The sequence below is a fragment of the Ischnura elegans genome, chromosome 5 (genome assembly GCF_921293095.1).
Source record: "Ischnura elegans chromosome 5, ioIscEleg1.1, whole genome shotgun sequence".
Lineage (NCBI taxonomy): Eukaryota > Metazoa > Arthropoda > Insecta > Odonata > Coenagrionidae > Ischnura > Ischnura elegans.
Genome location: NC_060250.1, coordinates 62583932 through 62601735, shown reverse-complemented (window position 1 = coordinate 62601735; position 17804 = coordinate 62583932). Strand labels below are relative to the sequence as shown.

General features: G+C 36.8%; 1 protein-coding gene across 1 annotated transcript in view; it reads left to right on the top strand.

The window, feature by feature from the left end:
• Positions 1–17804, top strand: part of LOC124159707 — a 316029-nt gene that overhangs the window by 269975 nt on the left and 28250 nt on the right. The window contains exon 3 of the mRNA XM_046535618.1: positions 12199–12355. Coding sequence (XP_046391574.1) covers positions 12199–12355 — 157 coding nt within the window. The remainder of the gene's footprint in view (positions 1–12198; positions 12356–17804) is intronic.

Sequence of the window (17804 nt, the reverse complement as noted above, 5' to 3'; positions counted from 1 at the left end):
TTCGTTATCGGTATGAGTACCCAGAATGCAGGTAAACGCAGATAAAATCGGAATTAGACATTTCTAAATAACTGATATTTCATCAATATAACTGATAACCTCAGAGTTAACTATGTGAAACCTTTCCACCATGGAAAATAATACTGTAAAACTTTATTAGGTTTACTTGTATATTTAAATAGGTAGTTAAGTCTGAAGTCCTCAGGTATATTGATTGCAAATTCCAATTAAATGGGAATCTTCCTGTAATTTTTGTGCCCATGATGAAACAGTGCCTATAATGCGTGTTTTTAAGGTTATTATCTCCGTTTTTAGTTTTCAAGATATGTTCTGTAAAATTCTTTGTACTCACAGCGGAAATGAAAACATCAAAATTCACTAACTCTTGGTTAACTATGTGGTATTCCATTATTTCCTGGAGAAAATAAGTGGTATAAGTAACTGTCTATATCCAGGAAATGAAAACATCGTCGTGCAATACGTAATTCATTTCTTCGATGGCCCTTCCACAGAGGATTAACTCGTGTTCTGAAGTTATTTTTGTCGTATTTTGTATAAAAAACTAGAATTTACTAAGATATCTTGATTTTTAAGATGGTAAGGTATTGCTCAAATACGCTAGGCAAACAGTAACGCAGTGTGCCTGATATTACTGGGAAACTGGTGTAAGTTGGTGTATTTTTCAATGTAAGTTGGTGAAATATAAATTGTATAAAAATGTCTAACTTTTCTGCTAATTTCATCCGAATTTATTGAAAAGTCCGATTTTATTGGAGTTAATTAGCAATTATGAGTGCTCGTGCCTATAGTAGAGACAATTATTCAATGTAACAAGGTGCCAGTTGGAAATATTCGGTCATTTCATTTTCAATGCACACTGTTTTTCAGTGAAAATAAAGCGAATATAATTCTTAATTGTTTTAGTATTTTAATTCTGTCTCTTCCCGTTCCCCCAGTCAGCAACATTGAGAGGAGTGGTTAAGCATTTGCCTAATTTATCTGTAAAAATAGAAAATCAATAGCATTGCTCTACATACCTTATATAGTTCTTTGAAAATATTTGATCGAAGTTTTTTTTTAATTATTACGAGTAAGGCAGCTGTATACACATTGTGAACGTCGTCATGACGCGTCGTCGTGAGAATATCTAACGCCGACGCCGAGGTACCACACCGACTGCCCTGGGATCCCTAACGGTTGGTTATGGCGCGGGCGGTATGTAGCAAAGGGGTCCGTTTAGCGAAGGGTGAGGATAGTTGCAACAAAAGGGGGTTTGCAGAGCCAGGGGTGCGGGGCCACGGCTTATGTGGGGGGGATTCCTATGGGAGATGTCGGAATGGTGTTTTCCTCCCCTAAAAAAATAAGGGGACGGTATGTGACAGGTTGGCACCCTTGGTTTCCCCCATTACGTAGGTTGGCAAGACTGAATGTGAAGCTCCGCGTAGATTAGACTGAAACTGCAGAAGTTAGAAAGTAATGGATATCTATGAAATCCATTATACATCCAAAAACCAAGGAGTTAAAATATTTTGAGATAGTTTCCTCAGTATTTGCGTAAATTTGAAGAAAAAATAGAGCAATGAGATTGGTTTAAATGACCTATATGTACCCTTGAAAATATTTATAAAAAACTTTTTTGAATTTTTACAAGTTAGGCGGCTGTTTCCATATGTACAAGAAATGACCTTTTCTGATTTTTTATTACAATATTGAAGCCTGAGACGAATGTTAAAATTAATTTAGTACCTGTTCTAATTCAATTTTGGATTGGAGCACAGAAACTTACTCTCCACTTCCATTATTGGCTGAAATGGATGATGGATCCATCATGGTTATGGCTTTCAATCCTTTTTGGGGGTAATATGACAACATCTAGTAAGGTAAAAATTATATGAACTAGTTATTCATTTCATTTTATGCCATTTTTCATTGTTTTCTTATCACATAACGGTATGTTGAACCATTAATAAATAATAGCTCATTTCCATACCAAACTATTCGGTTAAATCATACGTCCTATAATCCTTATTGATACGTTTGATATTTTGTAATCACAAGAATCAATTGAAAACAAGTCAAGTGAAGACACTATTCAAAGTGGGCTATCCATAGAGAGTTTATTCTTTTTTTCAGCGTCGTGCTTGGATGTCTTTTTCCCCGTGGGCTTTCGTTGAATATTTCGATATTTCTTTCATCCGAATTCGTGGCCTCCAAAGAGCATGTTTGCTCACTGTTCATATGGTCTTCAAGTATATTATTGTTTCGCTTATACTTCCCAAGATTTGCGTTAGCTTGTCAAAAGAATAAATCATCATTTTGGCATAGCTTGGACTCCATTCTTGGGGGTAGAAATGAATATAGCGCTGCCGATGGTGTGCTCTGAAGTTTCCGTTATCCATTTGCATTGGATATCTCAATCTTGCCGAAAAAATGCTTAGTTATTTTCCATAAAATCTGTTTAAGTATTTAACTTCGTTTGTGTGTGCGTAAATTACGAAATGTCTTCGTTTTTGAAACATGACCTACGTCAAATGTGATTCTGACTAAGCGTTACAATACTTGCTTATTCATGTGCGGTCCGCCTGGCTTTATCGTGCACAAGTAATTTTAAGTAGGTACTTATTAGTGTCATCATTCTTCATTTCTCACAAGACGATGATTTACTTGGTGTGTTTATAAATGGCATAGTTAGTTACCATGCTAACCTATTTGGCGAAATCCAAGTTGCTCTTTGCTGTTCAAACGAAAATAAACGTTTTTTTTTCTTCTCGAAATTTATTTAAAAATATAATTCTAATGTTTTTCGGTTTTTGAGTGACACTTTATAATGCTACTAGTACCCTCTTCACGCCAGGTAATTCTACCAACTCATCCAATCAGTTACCTGTTAAGGCCCGACTCATGGTAGGGTACAAAGAAGTAAGTGCCCCCCGGCAAAGAGGAGTGAACACGGCCGGATCTATGGTTTTGACGTAAGTTAGACGGCGGGAAAGGGTTGAGTGCAAGGCATCAGAGGTAGGGTACAAAGAAGTAAGCATTACATTGATGAAGTCATTTATTTAGGCCATCCCTTAGAATCCGTTAGAATCCATTCTGTGCAATTGTCTGCAAATGGGTTCTCAACTTTCTTTCTTTTTTTCTCGTTTTACGTTATAAAAAGTGCTCCTCGGGTCATAGAACTTGAATTGAAGGCTCCCAGGTGTGTTCCCGCGTATTGTATACAATTCCGGGAGACAGGGTAGTTCTCGATGTTGGGCGGAATTCAGCGTTTTTGCTCGATGAAACGAATCCAATTCCATCCGGTTAAGAGAATCGAGGTCCTGGGTCTGCGTCCATTTGTGGATTGAGAGCACGGCCCTACATCGCGAATCGAACCCGACCGTTCAGGGCTCCGCAGTGCGGAATCTTTCCCGAAAAGTTTTCGCCGCCGCCCGCCCCTGAGGTGAACCCCGTCTCTCACCCCGTCCATCTCATTGAGCGGCTGCAGACGTGACACCCGAATATGGCGCACTGTGACCCCTGCATTCTCTCTGCCCGAAGGAATCTCTCCTTTCATTCCGTTTAACTCCCCATCGATGAGATTTTTTTATTCCTTTTATTCCCAAACCACTGAAAACAGCACTGTATTGGAGAAAGATTTGGTGTTTTCCCGGTGAGTACACATCTACATCTACAAAATACTCTGCGAGCCACCTCTAGGGTGTTTGGCAGGGGGTGATCAATCGCCAACATGCTACTGGACTCCCACATGCACACCACACGGTCCAAAAAACGTCACGCATGCTAACAAATTATACTACCATACGCTGTTAGAAATAATAATAAAATTCAGAAACATGCGTTAAGTTTTACATAAGTTAGTAGGCTACACTACGAGTCATCTAATCTATTTATGAGTTCTAACGCTGCCGTTATAATCTCTTATTGATCGTGGAAAAAATGACATTCCGAAACGGTCTGTTCTACAGCCTATCTATCTTATTTTATTTATATGATCTGATCTTCCGTAGCATGTTGGCGACCGTAAGATATGGCTAACTTCATGCACTGAATAGTAGAGGCCTTCACAAATCAGATGGCTAACTTCGTTATAAAAGACACTGCTCTTGAATTTATCTAAAAGGTGTAGTCTATTTTTCAATCGACGGTCTGATAGAGATTCCCATCCTAATTTATCTGAGAGGTCAGTTACACTAACAAGACTATCGTAACGACCTTTCACGTACCTGGCAGGTCTTCTTTGCACGCGTTCTAACTCTGTTAGACTGCGTGGAATATACTCGCAGGGTGTCCATCGACCGGGAAAATCGGGAATTTTTACATCCGCATCAAAGCGTGGAATGTCAGACGAGACAACGCAATAGAAAAACCTATCACTCTCGACTCAAGAAAGATTGAAAAAAAACATGAAGAATATAATGCCAGGCAACGTCAACATCTACTTATGACGTCGCAGCAGCGTCTTGAATTGCATCGAATAAGTTGTAAATTTTAAATACAATGTGTGCTAAATAACCCATCCCTTGTCCTTGTAAATACATAAATATAATATCAGTTAAAAGCATTTTGTAGTAAAAATAATTTTAGTACAAAAATAAATTTGGGTTTTGTAAAATTCTTATCTGTCGCAGTAATAACGTAAAATAAACCTGGATTTTGTAAAATATCCCTGGAGAACGGGGAATTATTCATTAATTTTTCTGCTTTCATTGTCTTGACACTAGGGCGTTGCTTTTTTATTTTGTCTCACGTTTTTGATTTCTAGCTCTTAAAATATGCCATGGGGTGCAGAATGGATATCCTAAAAATTTCTTACTAAGTTCTTGACCCCAAAGTTTTGTTGGCATGTATTTGGCTTAGCTTGAATTATGATCACGTTGGTTGATGAGCGAAATTTACCATTATTTATTTATTTAACGCCAATAACAGTTTTAAGGCCTTTACATTGGGTTTTATTAAAAAAATATTTAAATATAATTTAATTAACAAGAATAAAAATTATCTCATTAAAAAAAACAATAATTTTCAACGTATACATTACATACAAAAGTTGGGATAATTCACAACCCAGATCATATGTTGATAATTTTGGAGATTCAGCGCCCAAAGTTTTTTTTTGAAATTCACACATTTCCATAAATCCACACTTTTAAAAAATATGATACATATGAACTTAACACAAAGAACACAATTCAAACTGACTGAATAATGGAGGAAGCCTTCTACTAAGTATGTGCACCGACGTGTTTGCTAAAATTCACATATTAAATACATTGCCGGGGTATTGGCTCAGCACTGCACTGGGTGCCATATGGCACCCGTGGGCGTGGTTTTATGGTTTTCGTGTGATCCATTTTGATGAGAAAAAATTTTCATTCTTTATTTTATTATATATACGAAAATAGGAAATCACTTCAGCTTTTCATTTCCTTCGTTTCTATGCTAGTTCCTTCTCTTTCCATGTTCTTCTTCTTTATGTCTCAGGTCATCTGCTCGTGGTATCGTATTTCTTGGCCTTCCTCTGAGGATTTCACTTTCAATTTTTCCCTTCATTATATCAGTTATTTTCCATTTTCCCTAATCTTGCTTCATGTGAAATACCATTTTTCGCAGAATTTTATTCCAAGGATTTAATTTTAGAAGTCATTTGCTTTTCTTTTGTAAATTTAGTATCTCTGTTTTTCTTTTCTCTACTGTATTAACTGCCTTTTTCACCGCACGTTTGATTTATATTACAATTTTTAGTTTCTATTGATCTTTCTGCCTCGCATAGAATTAGAGACAACTGATGAAATATATTGAAGGGTATATTCGGCTCCACGAGTGCCATCGGAAATAACAAGAAAAGTGTACTTGGTATCGAGCAGTAACATTCCGCCAATCAATTATAATCGATTAAAATGATCAGTTATTTTCCATTTATACCCTATATTTTAGCTTTATTAGCTATTACCACAGTTTTAAAAGTTAAAATTTTATCATCTACTGAGAGAGAACGGTCTGAGCTTTGTGAAAATGAAGAGAATTTATCTGAGGAATCAACGATACGTAGATCCAACATAGTGAAATGCAATTAAAATTCCACGTTATATTTTTAAACTGTACAACATAGGTTTCCACGTGGTGCGTCATCACCTGGTACATTTGCATCGAACTACTTGCCTAAAGTTTGGCACCCAAAATTTAGAGACCAATAAAAAAGAAGAGAAGTCGGCTGGAAGATTCGAATCAATCCGCTTCACCCAATACAGAGACGATATAAATGATGTCGGATACTAACTCGGATTAATAACGAAACCCTCCTGTGGAAAGGAGAAGGTTAGGAAGTGGGCGGGAAGGTTAAAGCCATTCCGATTGGGTGCGAGGAGTTTCAAAAATCTCGCCGTGGAAAGTGCCTTCCTTCATCTCCCATACCCCATGTTCCCCGAACAATTCTCTCTCTCGACATGCCCCCCGGTAAGGAGGAGTGAACACGGCCGGATGTATGGTTTTGACGTGAGTTAGACGGCGGGAAAGGGTTGAGTGCAAGGCATCAGAGGCTACGCGGCTGAATCTTGTTTAGCGTCTCCCGGATATTTTCCGCCTACGATTCAGAAGTTTGCTCGGTATCCTACCAGTCATCCGGTGATGACGGAATATGATCGTTTATTGATCGTATTCAATTGAAATGCGCTGTAGAAACTTGAGCCAATCTATCATTTTGTGCAGTACACCTACTGTTATCTTGTTTGAAATACCAGTACTTTGTATTTTTTCACTTCAAAATTCATTGTGTCTCCTTTGGTGTCATTTTTTTCGCTAGAATTTTCTCTGCTCCGCTGAGGACAGTTTAATTCAAGTAAATTTGTGGGGAGCGTCTTAGCTTCACTTATGTTCAAAATTTTAAATAATTTTAATCTGGCAGGTTTGGTAGGTATGTACTTTACATTGTTGTATAATAAGAAGGCTTTCGTTTATCGTCCGTGAACTTAGCTTAAATTTTTCGGAGAATCACCATTTCATACTCTAGTCAGTTCTAGCTACTTCGACAGAATATATTTTCCTCGCCTTTATGCACGTATAATGCAACGAAATGCTACTTTTACTAATGGCAGTGGGTGTTGCTATTCCAACCATTTCAGGTAAATTGGAGCGTTAAATTTGAATAAATTAAAGCATAGTACAATTTGTTTAGTGGTAGTTCATTGTACGAAGAAATGATGAATATGTACTAATATGTATTTTGCCAATTCTCTCTCCTGTCTATCACTTCTTTTGTACCTAGAGATATAGTTTCGTGTCAAAATCATATTTTGTGAAACTTGAAATGAAATTTTCGCGGAATATTTTGAGCTTGAAAGAGCGCTAGTTTATCATTAAGCTTTTTTAATTTTCAAGCCAAAAATAGTTTCGGAAAATTATCAACTTCAAGTCTCTGCATCTTGCTTAAGTCCATTTTTATACACCTTTGGGTATTCCTATCCGCAAAAAAATAATTTTTACGCTACCTTAAAATGAAAATAAAGGATAGAGATGTAATTCAATCTTAACCCTGACCGAAATATTCAATTCTAATGAATTTTCTTATTACACATTTACCTTTTCTTCGTGCTTCAGCTATTAATTTGGTATTGAGGAGTAAATATAGTCAGCAATTAATTTACTCAATTATGCTGCTAAGCTATTTTTCCCAGCACATTGAGTAGAGATTTATCCAAAAAATAATCTAATATTTGGACCAAATTCCATTCCTTTGCCTATTTAATACCGCATTAACTACCGTAGAAAAATTGGGCCCCGATTACTCGAACTGATTGGATTCTCTCGTTCCAACCACGCTTATTTGGATTCTAATAAAGTTAAATTCGTAATTATTGCACAATGTTATGATCGCATAATCCAACGGAATAGTGTAATCAATAGTTTATTAAATTCGTGTGGCAATGGTGAACTGCTTGCGAGAGAAACTGTTCACAGACGTGATTCAATGTTTACGCTCGGTGTTAATGGAAACGAGAGCCAGAGATTAAATAGATGTTCGGCTTCCATGCATGTGACCAAGATATAAATGGCCAAATCTTAGGTGGCATGTGATTGTAATTGGCTAGCTAAGACAAGAGCGTTTGATTTGTTTTTTTTATCTCGACTGGAAATTAATTTAATTAAGCACTATTGAAGAAGAAGTAATAAGGCAGGGTTATATAGTAGGAATTATAGATGGGATGAGAGTCTATTGGTCTTCCAGGGAAATCAAAAGTAAAGGACAATTTGAGGATAGGGAGGATGAAACTCAAAATGAACCGTGTAAACGAACCTCAGCAGGCAGAATACGTTTATTAATTAATACTTTATTAGCGTTATATTTTCAATTTCCCACAGTAATACTGAAATTAAAATCTTGGCCTCAGTTTTTAATTACTGCACAGCCACCTTGATCTCTCTCTTGTTTATTTACTATGAGGACGTACGCGGGGTATAGCCGGCGTGGTCGAAAGTGCATCAGTAGGACCGTTGGAGTCATCTGGGTGTGGGTTGGAATTCGGAGATCACAAGGATGGCCTACGGCTAGAAACTAGTGGAATGGAAGGGTTTAAATTTAGAAGGGTGGGTTGGGATTACATGGAGGGAAAATTGCCTCAGCATGTGACTGCGGTGGTCACAAGGGGTTCAAAGCGGGAATCCTTGATCGTTGGAGAGGCTCGGAATTGGTACTTGTCGGCTAGGGTGAAGTGGGCGTTATGGGACATGCTTGATGTTGAAGAGCCTCAAATCCCCCGCAATGGACGATCAGGTGCGTGCGTGCAGCCAGACGACCGTATTGATAATTGCACTTGGTGATCAGTGAATCTCGTCCAAACCTTGAGAATTTTATGCAAATCCTGCTTTTCTGTGTTGTAGGTCACTCAGCTATCCTTAACATTTATTACTTATTCATTTTTTGCGTCTTTTTTGAAAGATCGCACGCGGAGTTGATGAGTTCACTCTATATTAGCAGCATATTGGTGAGGAGTAAATTGTACTTTTTAAAGTTCTATGCTAAAATTATGGGAGGGCTTGTCTCTTCCCTCATTTTTCATTGTGTTGTTGAATGATGTACGAGTATAGAATTTCACGAGAAATCGAATGTCTACGATTGTATGATGTTTAGTATATGGATTTCACTAAAAAATCTCCACTCAATAATATCCTTGAGTTTTTCTTTTCTTTTGTTGCTTCGTTTTCGATGGCATGAAAATACGGAATTTTGGACCCGTTAGTTTTCCTTCAAATCACGATCAATAGTAATGAGAATTTTATGCAAATCCTGCTTTTCTGTGTTGTAGGTCACTCAGCTATCCTTAACATTTATTACTTATTCATTTTTTGCGTCTTTTTTGAAAGATCGCACGCGGAGTTGATGAGTTCACTCTATATTAGCAGCATATTGGTGAGGAGTAAATTGTACTTTTTAAAGTTCTATGCTAAAATTATGGGAGGGCTTGTCTCTTCCCTCATTTTTCATTGTGTTGTTGAATGGTTTACGAGTATAGAATTTCACGAGAAATCGAATGTCTACGATTGTATGATGTTTAGTATCATGATGACCATCTATTTTATTTTCTTGCTATGCATGAAAAATCATTTCATGCATAGCAAGAAAAAAATCATCAAATTTATAAAATAACAGACGAAAAGCGCTTCTATCATGCTATTGAATACGCATTCTATTGCTCGAGCGAAGACGTTCATTACTAGAATAAATTTTTATCAGATATCGTTATAAATTTAGTTGAGTTTACGCCTCAAATTAACTTCCGATGATTCCAATGATTAGTTTTAGCCGAAATTCTTGAAATATTGATATGTATTCAAAATGTATCGTATCTCCAAATAATACAAAAAAGGACTGTCCTCCACTTTTTCCAAGATCATTCTATTATGCGTCGCAGTTTTTCTTTCGATATTCTTGCGTATTAGGCCAATAAATATCCTCGAAGTATTTGAAGTATTCTAGGGAAAGATACACAATTCCCTGAATGTGTAAAAATAAAAAACACCTCTCGCTTCGTCAGGGTTGAGTCGAAATAAATCTCGAGGATGAGTAAATGCCCGAGTGAATATGTTGGGTGAATTTAAGTTTGAAACAAGTAATCCGTCAGAACAAATAACAAGCACCACTGGTTGTGGAGAACTGATGTGTCTAGGCAAGCTGGTATATCTATAAAGGCACAATATTTACAGCCTTGGAAAAGAAAGGGTGCCTGAGTGAGTATGTTAGGTGAAATTAAGTTTTTATCGAGTAATCCCTCAGAAAAAATAACAAGTACGACCAGTTGAGCGGAATATATGCTTCCAGACAAGCTGGTCTATCTCTAAGGGCACTATATTTACAGCCTTAGAGAGAAAATGGTGCTCAAGTGTCTTATCTGGGGAAGAAGCACTAATGTCTCTTGATATATCTCTCTATATTTTTTCTCGCCTTTGATATTCTCCTCGGACGCCGAATGAGTGCCATCTTTATCGCCTGGTTGCGTTCTCCGGGATGGAAGACCTTGCTCTATCTTCTGCCTCATTCCTCGAGTCAATCGAGTGCTTTTTTTGCCGCTCCAAAGACGTGCGTAGCTCAGCCATCACGTTGTTTTTCCAGTTTTTGCGCACTTTTATTTTCTGCGAAGACCTTCCCTCTGCGTCCCTTCCTTCTGCTTTCCTCATGCTTTTTATCGAACTTCCGAGATGGAGTGGCCAGGGAGTTAGCTGTGAGGAATCGTGGTATGAGTTGGTAACATTGGAAACTTCTTATACCGAATGACTTAAAGATTCCATACCCGTCTCGTGCGACATCCTTCAGCGAATACTTATAATGTTATCAGCATTTTTTCAGGATATTTTCTTGGGACAAACAATACTTTCTTATGTTACATTTTCAAAAATTTTCGTGATCTTCAGTCTGTGATAGTGTTTGGCATGACTGAGTCGCGAAGCGGCTAGTCCCAGTGTCACTCTGAATTATTGTGGTTTAACTGGGAGCCTCTAGAGATTTGGGAGCCGCTAGAGACTGGGAGCCGCTAGAAACTGGGATTCTGCGCGCTAGGCTCAGATTGCTTGAACAATATGGTAGGTTCCTTCATCAAAGAAAACGAAAGGCATTGATTGCGATTCCTTACCCACCATTAGTGTATTCATAATATACAAATTATTTGGTTTTAAAAATACCGGTTTAGACGAATGGCAATGGTCAATTTATCCTCATTTGAAAAAGGCCAGATTGGGGCCCATGCGATGCCACTTTTGCCATAATTGAGAATGGAGGGTACCTATGAATCCTGATAATAATTATAATAATATTACCTCTTTATTGGGAGAGATTGTAACTAGAAAGTCACATCTTCCATCTAACCCCTAGTGGAATGGAATTTGCGAAGTGATTTTTCATTTCCTATATCATGGTTCTACTAACAATAAGTAGAGCCGCAAACGTTAAGCAGTGTATTTTTCTTCCCATGTCTCAATTTGATAATAATTTTCATAATAGAAATGAGACATTGTCTCATTATGAACTCAAACCACTCGACTTTATTTAAAGCACTTTAATTTATCGTATTTCCAGAAGAGGCAACGAAACTTTCATCTCTGACTAATACCTACAATTTTACTATTTTATTTGTGTAAAAAAATATCTCTATGCTCATACTAAGCTCCATCTTAACCCTATATAACCCAATGTTGCTTCTAAGTAACATCAAAAATGTTTTAACTTTCTGCTCTATTTAGGAGATACTTATCTAAACTAAATATTATTTTGTTGTGTAAATTTTAATGACGAAATATCTGCCAGGATAATTATCATTGAGTGTAAAATTTTCAAGTTTTCAGAATGAAAAATCTTGAAATTTGATTTCTCCCAGAAAGAGCTCTAGGTTAGAAAGGGTTAATGAAGAAAGATCTGAGGTTTTCCCGGCGTATGATGATTTTGAAGTTGTTTCGGGTTTCCCACCGAGTGAGGTTCTCCACATATGCCGACGTTTCGATAGCCGTGTCTTCCATCGTCATCAGGACTTGTCTTCTTGTTGAGTGATCCGACTTATATAGTTTGGGCTCCTGGTCAGGTGACTCGTGATTGGTCCGCCTTTTTTCTCCGCCTTATTCTTCTTTTATCCGGCGGAAGTGCCTATGCTCTTGTTTTTTTTTGGTCAAACCTAATTACATGTAAATCTCATGTTTGATCCTTTCTCGTTACAGGCGAATTCATGGCGGAAAGTGCGCTCGCAAAAGGGCGTCTCGGTGCCGAGGGGAAGGCGGGGCCACACGGCCCTCGTCCATCGCGGTGCGATGCTCCTCTACGGTGGATACCAGGACCTTCGTGGCTCCTGCTCCGAGCTATGGGTCTTCGACTTCGGTGAGTAAATAACCGTGGTACTCTATTTTTGTTACGTTAGTATAAATTATTCCGTGAGAAAATCAATATTTTAGAGTCTTCTTTCTGACATTTCCGATTTTCACTCTGCATCGACCGAGCTTGAAGTTTGTACGGAGTTGTTGCATGGGACCGTGAAATATATGCTGCCATTATTCAAAATATGCTCAAACTAGCCTTAAATTCTATGCCCTCATATTAAATATGTTTTTTTTTCTGCAGAAGGAAAGACTTAGTATAACGATTAGTCACTTTTTAAATTTGCATTTAGTCAATAGAAGCCTAGTGTACCTACATGTCTCAAAAATTGGGATAATCTCACCTCGTCATCGGGTGATTTTGTCTCATAGTATGAACTACATTTATTAATGGGTGGGAAAAATGATAGGTCAAGTAAACGCCAATTTTAGCGTACAATAATATTTTTTTCATGACCATTACAACCATATTTTTTCATATTTAAAATGTATCGTATTAAAGCACACAAGAAGGAAATAGTTTCCACCTGGCGTGAATAAAAACTAATATCTTAGTAAATCTCGCATATAGATGTCATAAAAATAGTCATACGTACATTTTAAATATTTATCTAAACAACCATTTTCAATAAAATATAGCGCAAACTCACTTTGGGTGGAAAAGTATTTTTTCAAAAGTAGACTCAAAATAATTTAGAAATACAATAAAAATTACTCTTTCATACAGTCTTTAAAATATTTTAATTATTCAGTGTGAAAAAATCATAGAAGTTTATGTTTCCAAAATCCAATGTGTACAAAATTAAAATTACTTTTTACCGATATACTTTCAGAGATTGAAATTGAAAGTATTTGATCGCAATGAATCACTTTAAAAAACTAAATTAACAAGAAAATTGTGGTACTTTCAAGTGCATTAATTTGGAAACTTGATCTAACTATCGATTAAATAGTACTATACTTAATTATCGGAACATCTGAGAATTAGCTCAGCTAGTAACGACATCATAGTGTTGGAACCACTTTCATCTTTTACTGACTGTTGCGGAAAAGTCACCTCAAGGTAAACGAAGTCGCTCTAGTTGCCGGTTCTCAGTCAAGTGATTACTTTTGACCTACGCGTTTTGAAAAATCAAAGCTGATTTAAAAATCAACTGTGAAAAATATGTCTTCCATCGGTTTAACCGAACGACTGCTTTCATTCCATGGTGAGCATCTTTATGCCTAATGATTTCTCCTGTTCCATGAAACTACTGCGTCAAATAACTTTCAAAGAAGCACAATATCACAGCAGACATTAATTTAAGATACTTTGATTTTTACTTCTGTTCATTTTTGTCAAAGCTTTTTGTAATCGCATTGCGTTTATATCTTTACTAACTCATAAAATGTATTATATACTTAGGAGAAGCAGTAGAATTAATATCTCCGATCAATGTCAACAATTTCACACTTTGATTCGCTTACAAATATTGTCTTTGAGCTTATACATAGCTCCAACTTATTTCTTTTAATCCATCAGATGTTTCGATGCCCTTGTTCTCCTATTATTTTGTTGAATCTTCTCTGTACGTAAATTCCATATGTACTCCAAGTAAAATTAAGTCGCTGTAGGCTTTTCCGGCTCTCCCCGCCATCTGTCGGCCATTTTTGGCGGCCGTATCGTATCAGCAGGTTGGAGAATTATTCCCTAAGCTGTTTGCTCTTCATTTTTTTCGCAAGGAGATAATCTACCCTAGGCCATTTTTCAGAGTCTACATCGCTAGCCATTTATTATTTTTGCATTGGTATGAAAATTTGTAAAATAGTTCCGAGGGCTAAAACAAGCGAAATAGTTTTTTATCTGTTGTGGTGAATTTACAAAGGAGAGTGGATTTCAACAATTTCAATAAAATATGAGGAATATATATTACTATTGATTATAAAGGCACAATCTTGGCCATTATCCGCTTTAAAATTTATAATAATAATAGTAATAATTAAACATTAATTATACTATATGGAAATGGATATATGGATAAATTGAAAAAAGTGACAATGTCTCCTCAGAAAAACTTAATTTTCCTGTATCACAGTTTTAGTTACTATATTATTATTTAAAATCTATAACCTTTTTAAAAAACATGCACAGAATTTATTCAACCCAATCATTTTCAACACGTTGGTGTCACTCGAAAAGAAAGCTTCTTCACGTTGACATTATCAGAATACGTATATTTAACCCTTTTCAACGTTTACCTTTATCTCAAATACAAAACATTTACCTCCGTGATGATGCTGATGTGATATTTTTATGCTCGAAACACGAACTAATTTTGAAGAGATTTTTTCTTATGATTGTATCCTGAGACTTTCGAAATGATAGTCTACTCTCGGTCCAAAAAAGGTAGAACGCTGAACTTAAAGCATTTGTATAAAATCCTGCCGAAGCTCCGTAGGGTCGTGTGATATATTGTTTTACTCATTGTTTATTCGATTACAACAACAAATCATTAAGTATTGTTGAAACGTAAACGTTTATCTTCTAAGTTCGAAAGAGTGAAGAAGAACTCGCGAAAAACTGCGAAAACGGCGAAACGGTCCTCTTCTTATTCTCGTCATGGGCAGCATATTTGATTGGTGCAGTTCATAGAATTTTTTTATAAACAGAACAACATCTCCGCATTATTAATAGCTTTTTAAAATTAACTTTTACCCATTCTTTGATTTTTAAAATGGCCAGAAGGTAGATTTCATTATCCGAGGATTAGAAAAGAAAATTAATACCGCAGTTGCGTATGCAATATGTTAAAAAATCTAAACTTTTCATTCAAGGAAATGTTTATATTTTTCCTCTTACTTAAAATCGACCAAAAAATACGAAAATCGCTCCGGGCCAATGAGCCCTACCAAAACGACTTGCTTTGGCCTTTCGAACGGGACGGAATAAATATCGTTTTCCAAACTCTTAAAATATCCCTCGGTTTGAGTCTGTCCTTCTTGCTACCATCTGTTGACTTCTGTTCAAAAAGAATTGAGCCGTCCATAGTAATCTTGTTTTGCTCTGGGACATTTTCTATGGAGCATCAATAAGTTTACAAAAACTCTGACGGATCATAATCAGAAAAACTAACATGGTAATAGTAATCTTGTACAAAAAGTGCAAGCTGAAAGTATTCACATTCAAGCATGAGTATGTTACGCAGTCAATGTCAGCACTGATTTGGAAAACAAAATGTACAATCAAAAATATACAGTCATGTTTGCAATCACATTTGAGATGTACGTATTTTCATAAATGTTAATTGGCATTGAGGTAATACTAGTACAGTTTTTTTATGTCTACTTTTGTAATGTTTTTCAGTTCTTGAGGAATTGAATTCCAACTAAGGCATGAATTTATATAGAAACAGAATTTTTATGAACAAATAGCCATTAATACGTACTCCATGAGGACAAAGATATTTCTGTTTTTATTTCCATAGTGTCTTAGCTCCTCGAAATAGGTTGAATCAATTTCTTGTACTTGTCAATTGAGTTGGCATTAATTTTCCAAACATATAAGAAATTTTCAGCTTTAGTAGCAGACGTCGGGAAAGTAAACGGTAGTGTGTGTGGTAGAAAGAGGGAAAGCAGTCGCGTTTTTAGAAGCCAGGGGTCAGAGACCTTCCCAAAAGAAATAAAAGTGAGATAAGATGGAGGTAGCGTCGTGGAAAGGATGAGTGCTGGTCGCTAAGAGCGAGCGGTTGCCTCTTGAGTTGACCGCAGCCGGGGTCCAGACGTGCGAAATAAAATTTTCTCTTATACTCTAATTATGCCGAGAGAGATTATATTTTGGAAGACGATCTCACTGGGATATCTCGAGGCTGAGGTAAAACTTAATCCATATGGTGCATATTGGCCTTTTAAATCTCATATGCCTTCGAAATGTATTCTTATCTTTATGTAATGAGAATGTCAGCTTTTGCAATGGCTAATAGTGGTGACTAATCGACTAATATTTCGCTTTGCTATCTGCCGAATATGATCGCTTGACTACCGGTACTGATAAAGACGAATGAATGTTTATTAATGCAAGTTTAATCTGTAAGAGCAAAGAAAAGGTATTACATATCATGTTCTTCTCGAGAGCATATTTCGTTTTAATTCAATATCAGTGATACAAAAAAATATTTTTTTCAGGTTTTAAAGAAGCCATAACGAGTTCTCACAAGAATAAAATATTTTGAAAACAACATTTCAAAGAATTCAATATCAGTAATAGAAAAAATATATATGTTTTAAAAATTAAAGAAATCTTAACGAACACTAAAAAGAATTTAAAGTGTTCGTTAACTTTAATGCGTGTCTTTAAAAATTTTCTTAAAATAATACACTATCCCAGCGATGTTGAATCACCTATTACGAAATCACCCCCGCGGAAGGTGTTTTCTGCTCGTGAACCTGACGTGCGGCGTGATCAGGTCATGATGTTCTCAATAGGAGTAAAGAAGTATCATTTGTCCGTTTATACTTTTTGTAAGGTTTTTATAATCCGTACGAATAAGTGAAAATCCTTTTCGGGCTTATGTATATCTAGATGGGGTGCAGAAAATTGCCATGAAGCAATTCACCGCGGGCGTAAGCCCATATCGACATTCAGAACCGCTTTTCGGGCGTTAACTGTGTTGCGGAAGACTTTCAAAATGAGAAAAAATGAAATGTATGCGAAAGAATCAAAAGATTCGCTCTCGTGTGCGCACGGCGTAGTTCATCTGCTTCTATTTTCGTCGTTCCCCTTCATGCCGCACCCCTTTAAACGGCGCTTCTCTCTTTTCTTCATACACCCCTCTCCCTCTATATGACAGGTAACTTTAATTCACTCAAAACCCTTCATCTTCGCGTCCTCCTCTTCGTTGGGTTAAAAAAAATCGTCGCCCCTTTTCATTCGCATCGCTTCCCCCGTGCTCCCTCTTCCGCTTGGCGTAGAATCACCTAAATACCCACTCACGACCCTTCCCGAAGACTCCCAACTCTTTCTTCGCAAAAAAGTGAAGAAGGTACGCGCTTTTTTCAAAATGTATCACTCTTTACCCGGAATGGTTGCATAAAAAATGGCGAAGGTTTTCGTAGAATCAAGGTCAAATTGATGGATCCATTTCCTTTTTCCTTGAGGCGCTCACCCGTTTGTGGTATCGTTCCGAATAAATGTCACGAACGCTCAAGGAACTGATTTAAATCTTTAATATCTTGCTGTTGATAACTTCCTGAATCCATAGAAATACTAATGTTTACTTCTTGATTTTTACCTCATTGCCAAAATTGTTCGGTTAAAAAACACTGCAGACGTAAGTGCGGTAATTCCCTTGAGTAAAAATTATTTTCCTACCTAGTCACTTCATGAACCCCTCCACTCTCTGCACGTCCTCTTTCCGCAGCGTCAACGTTTCCGCACCGTAAAGCGCTACACTCCTGATCCAACCCTTATATAGTAC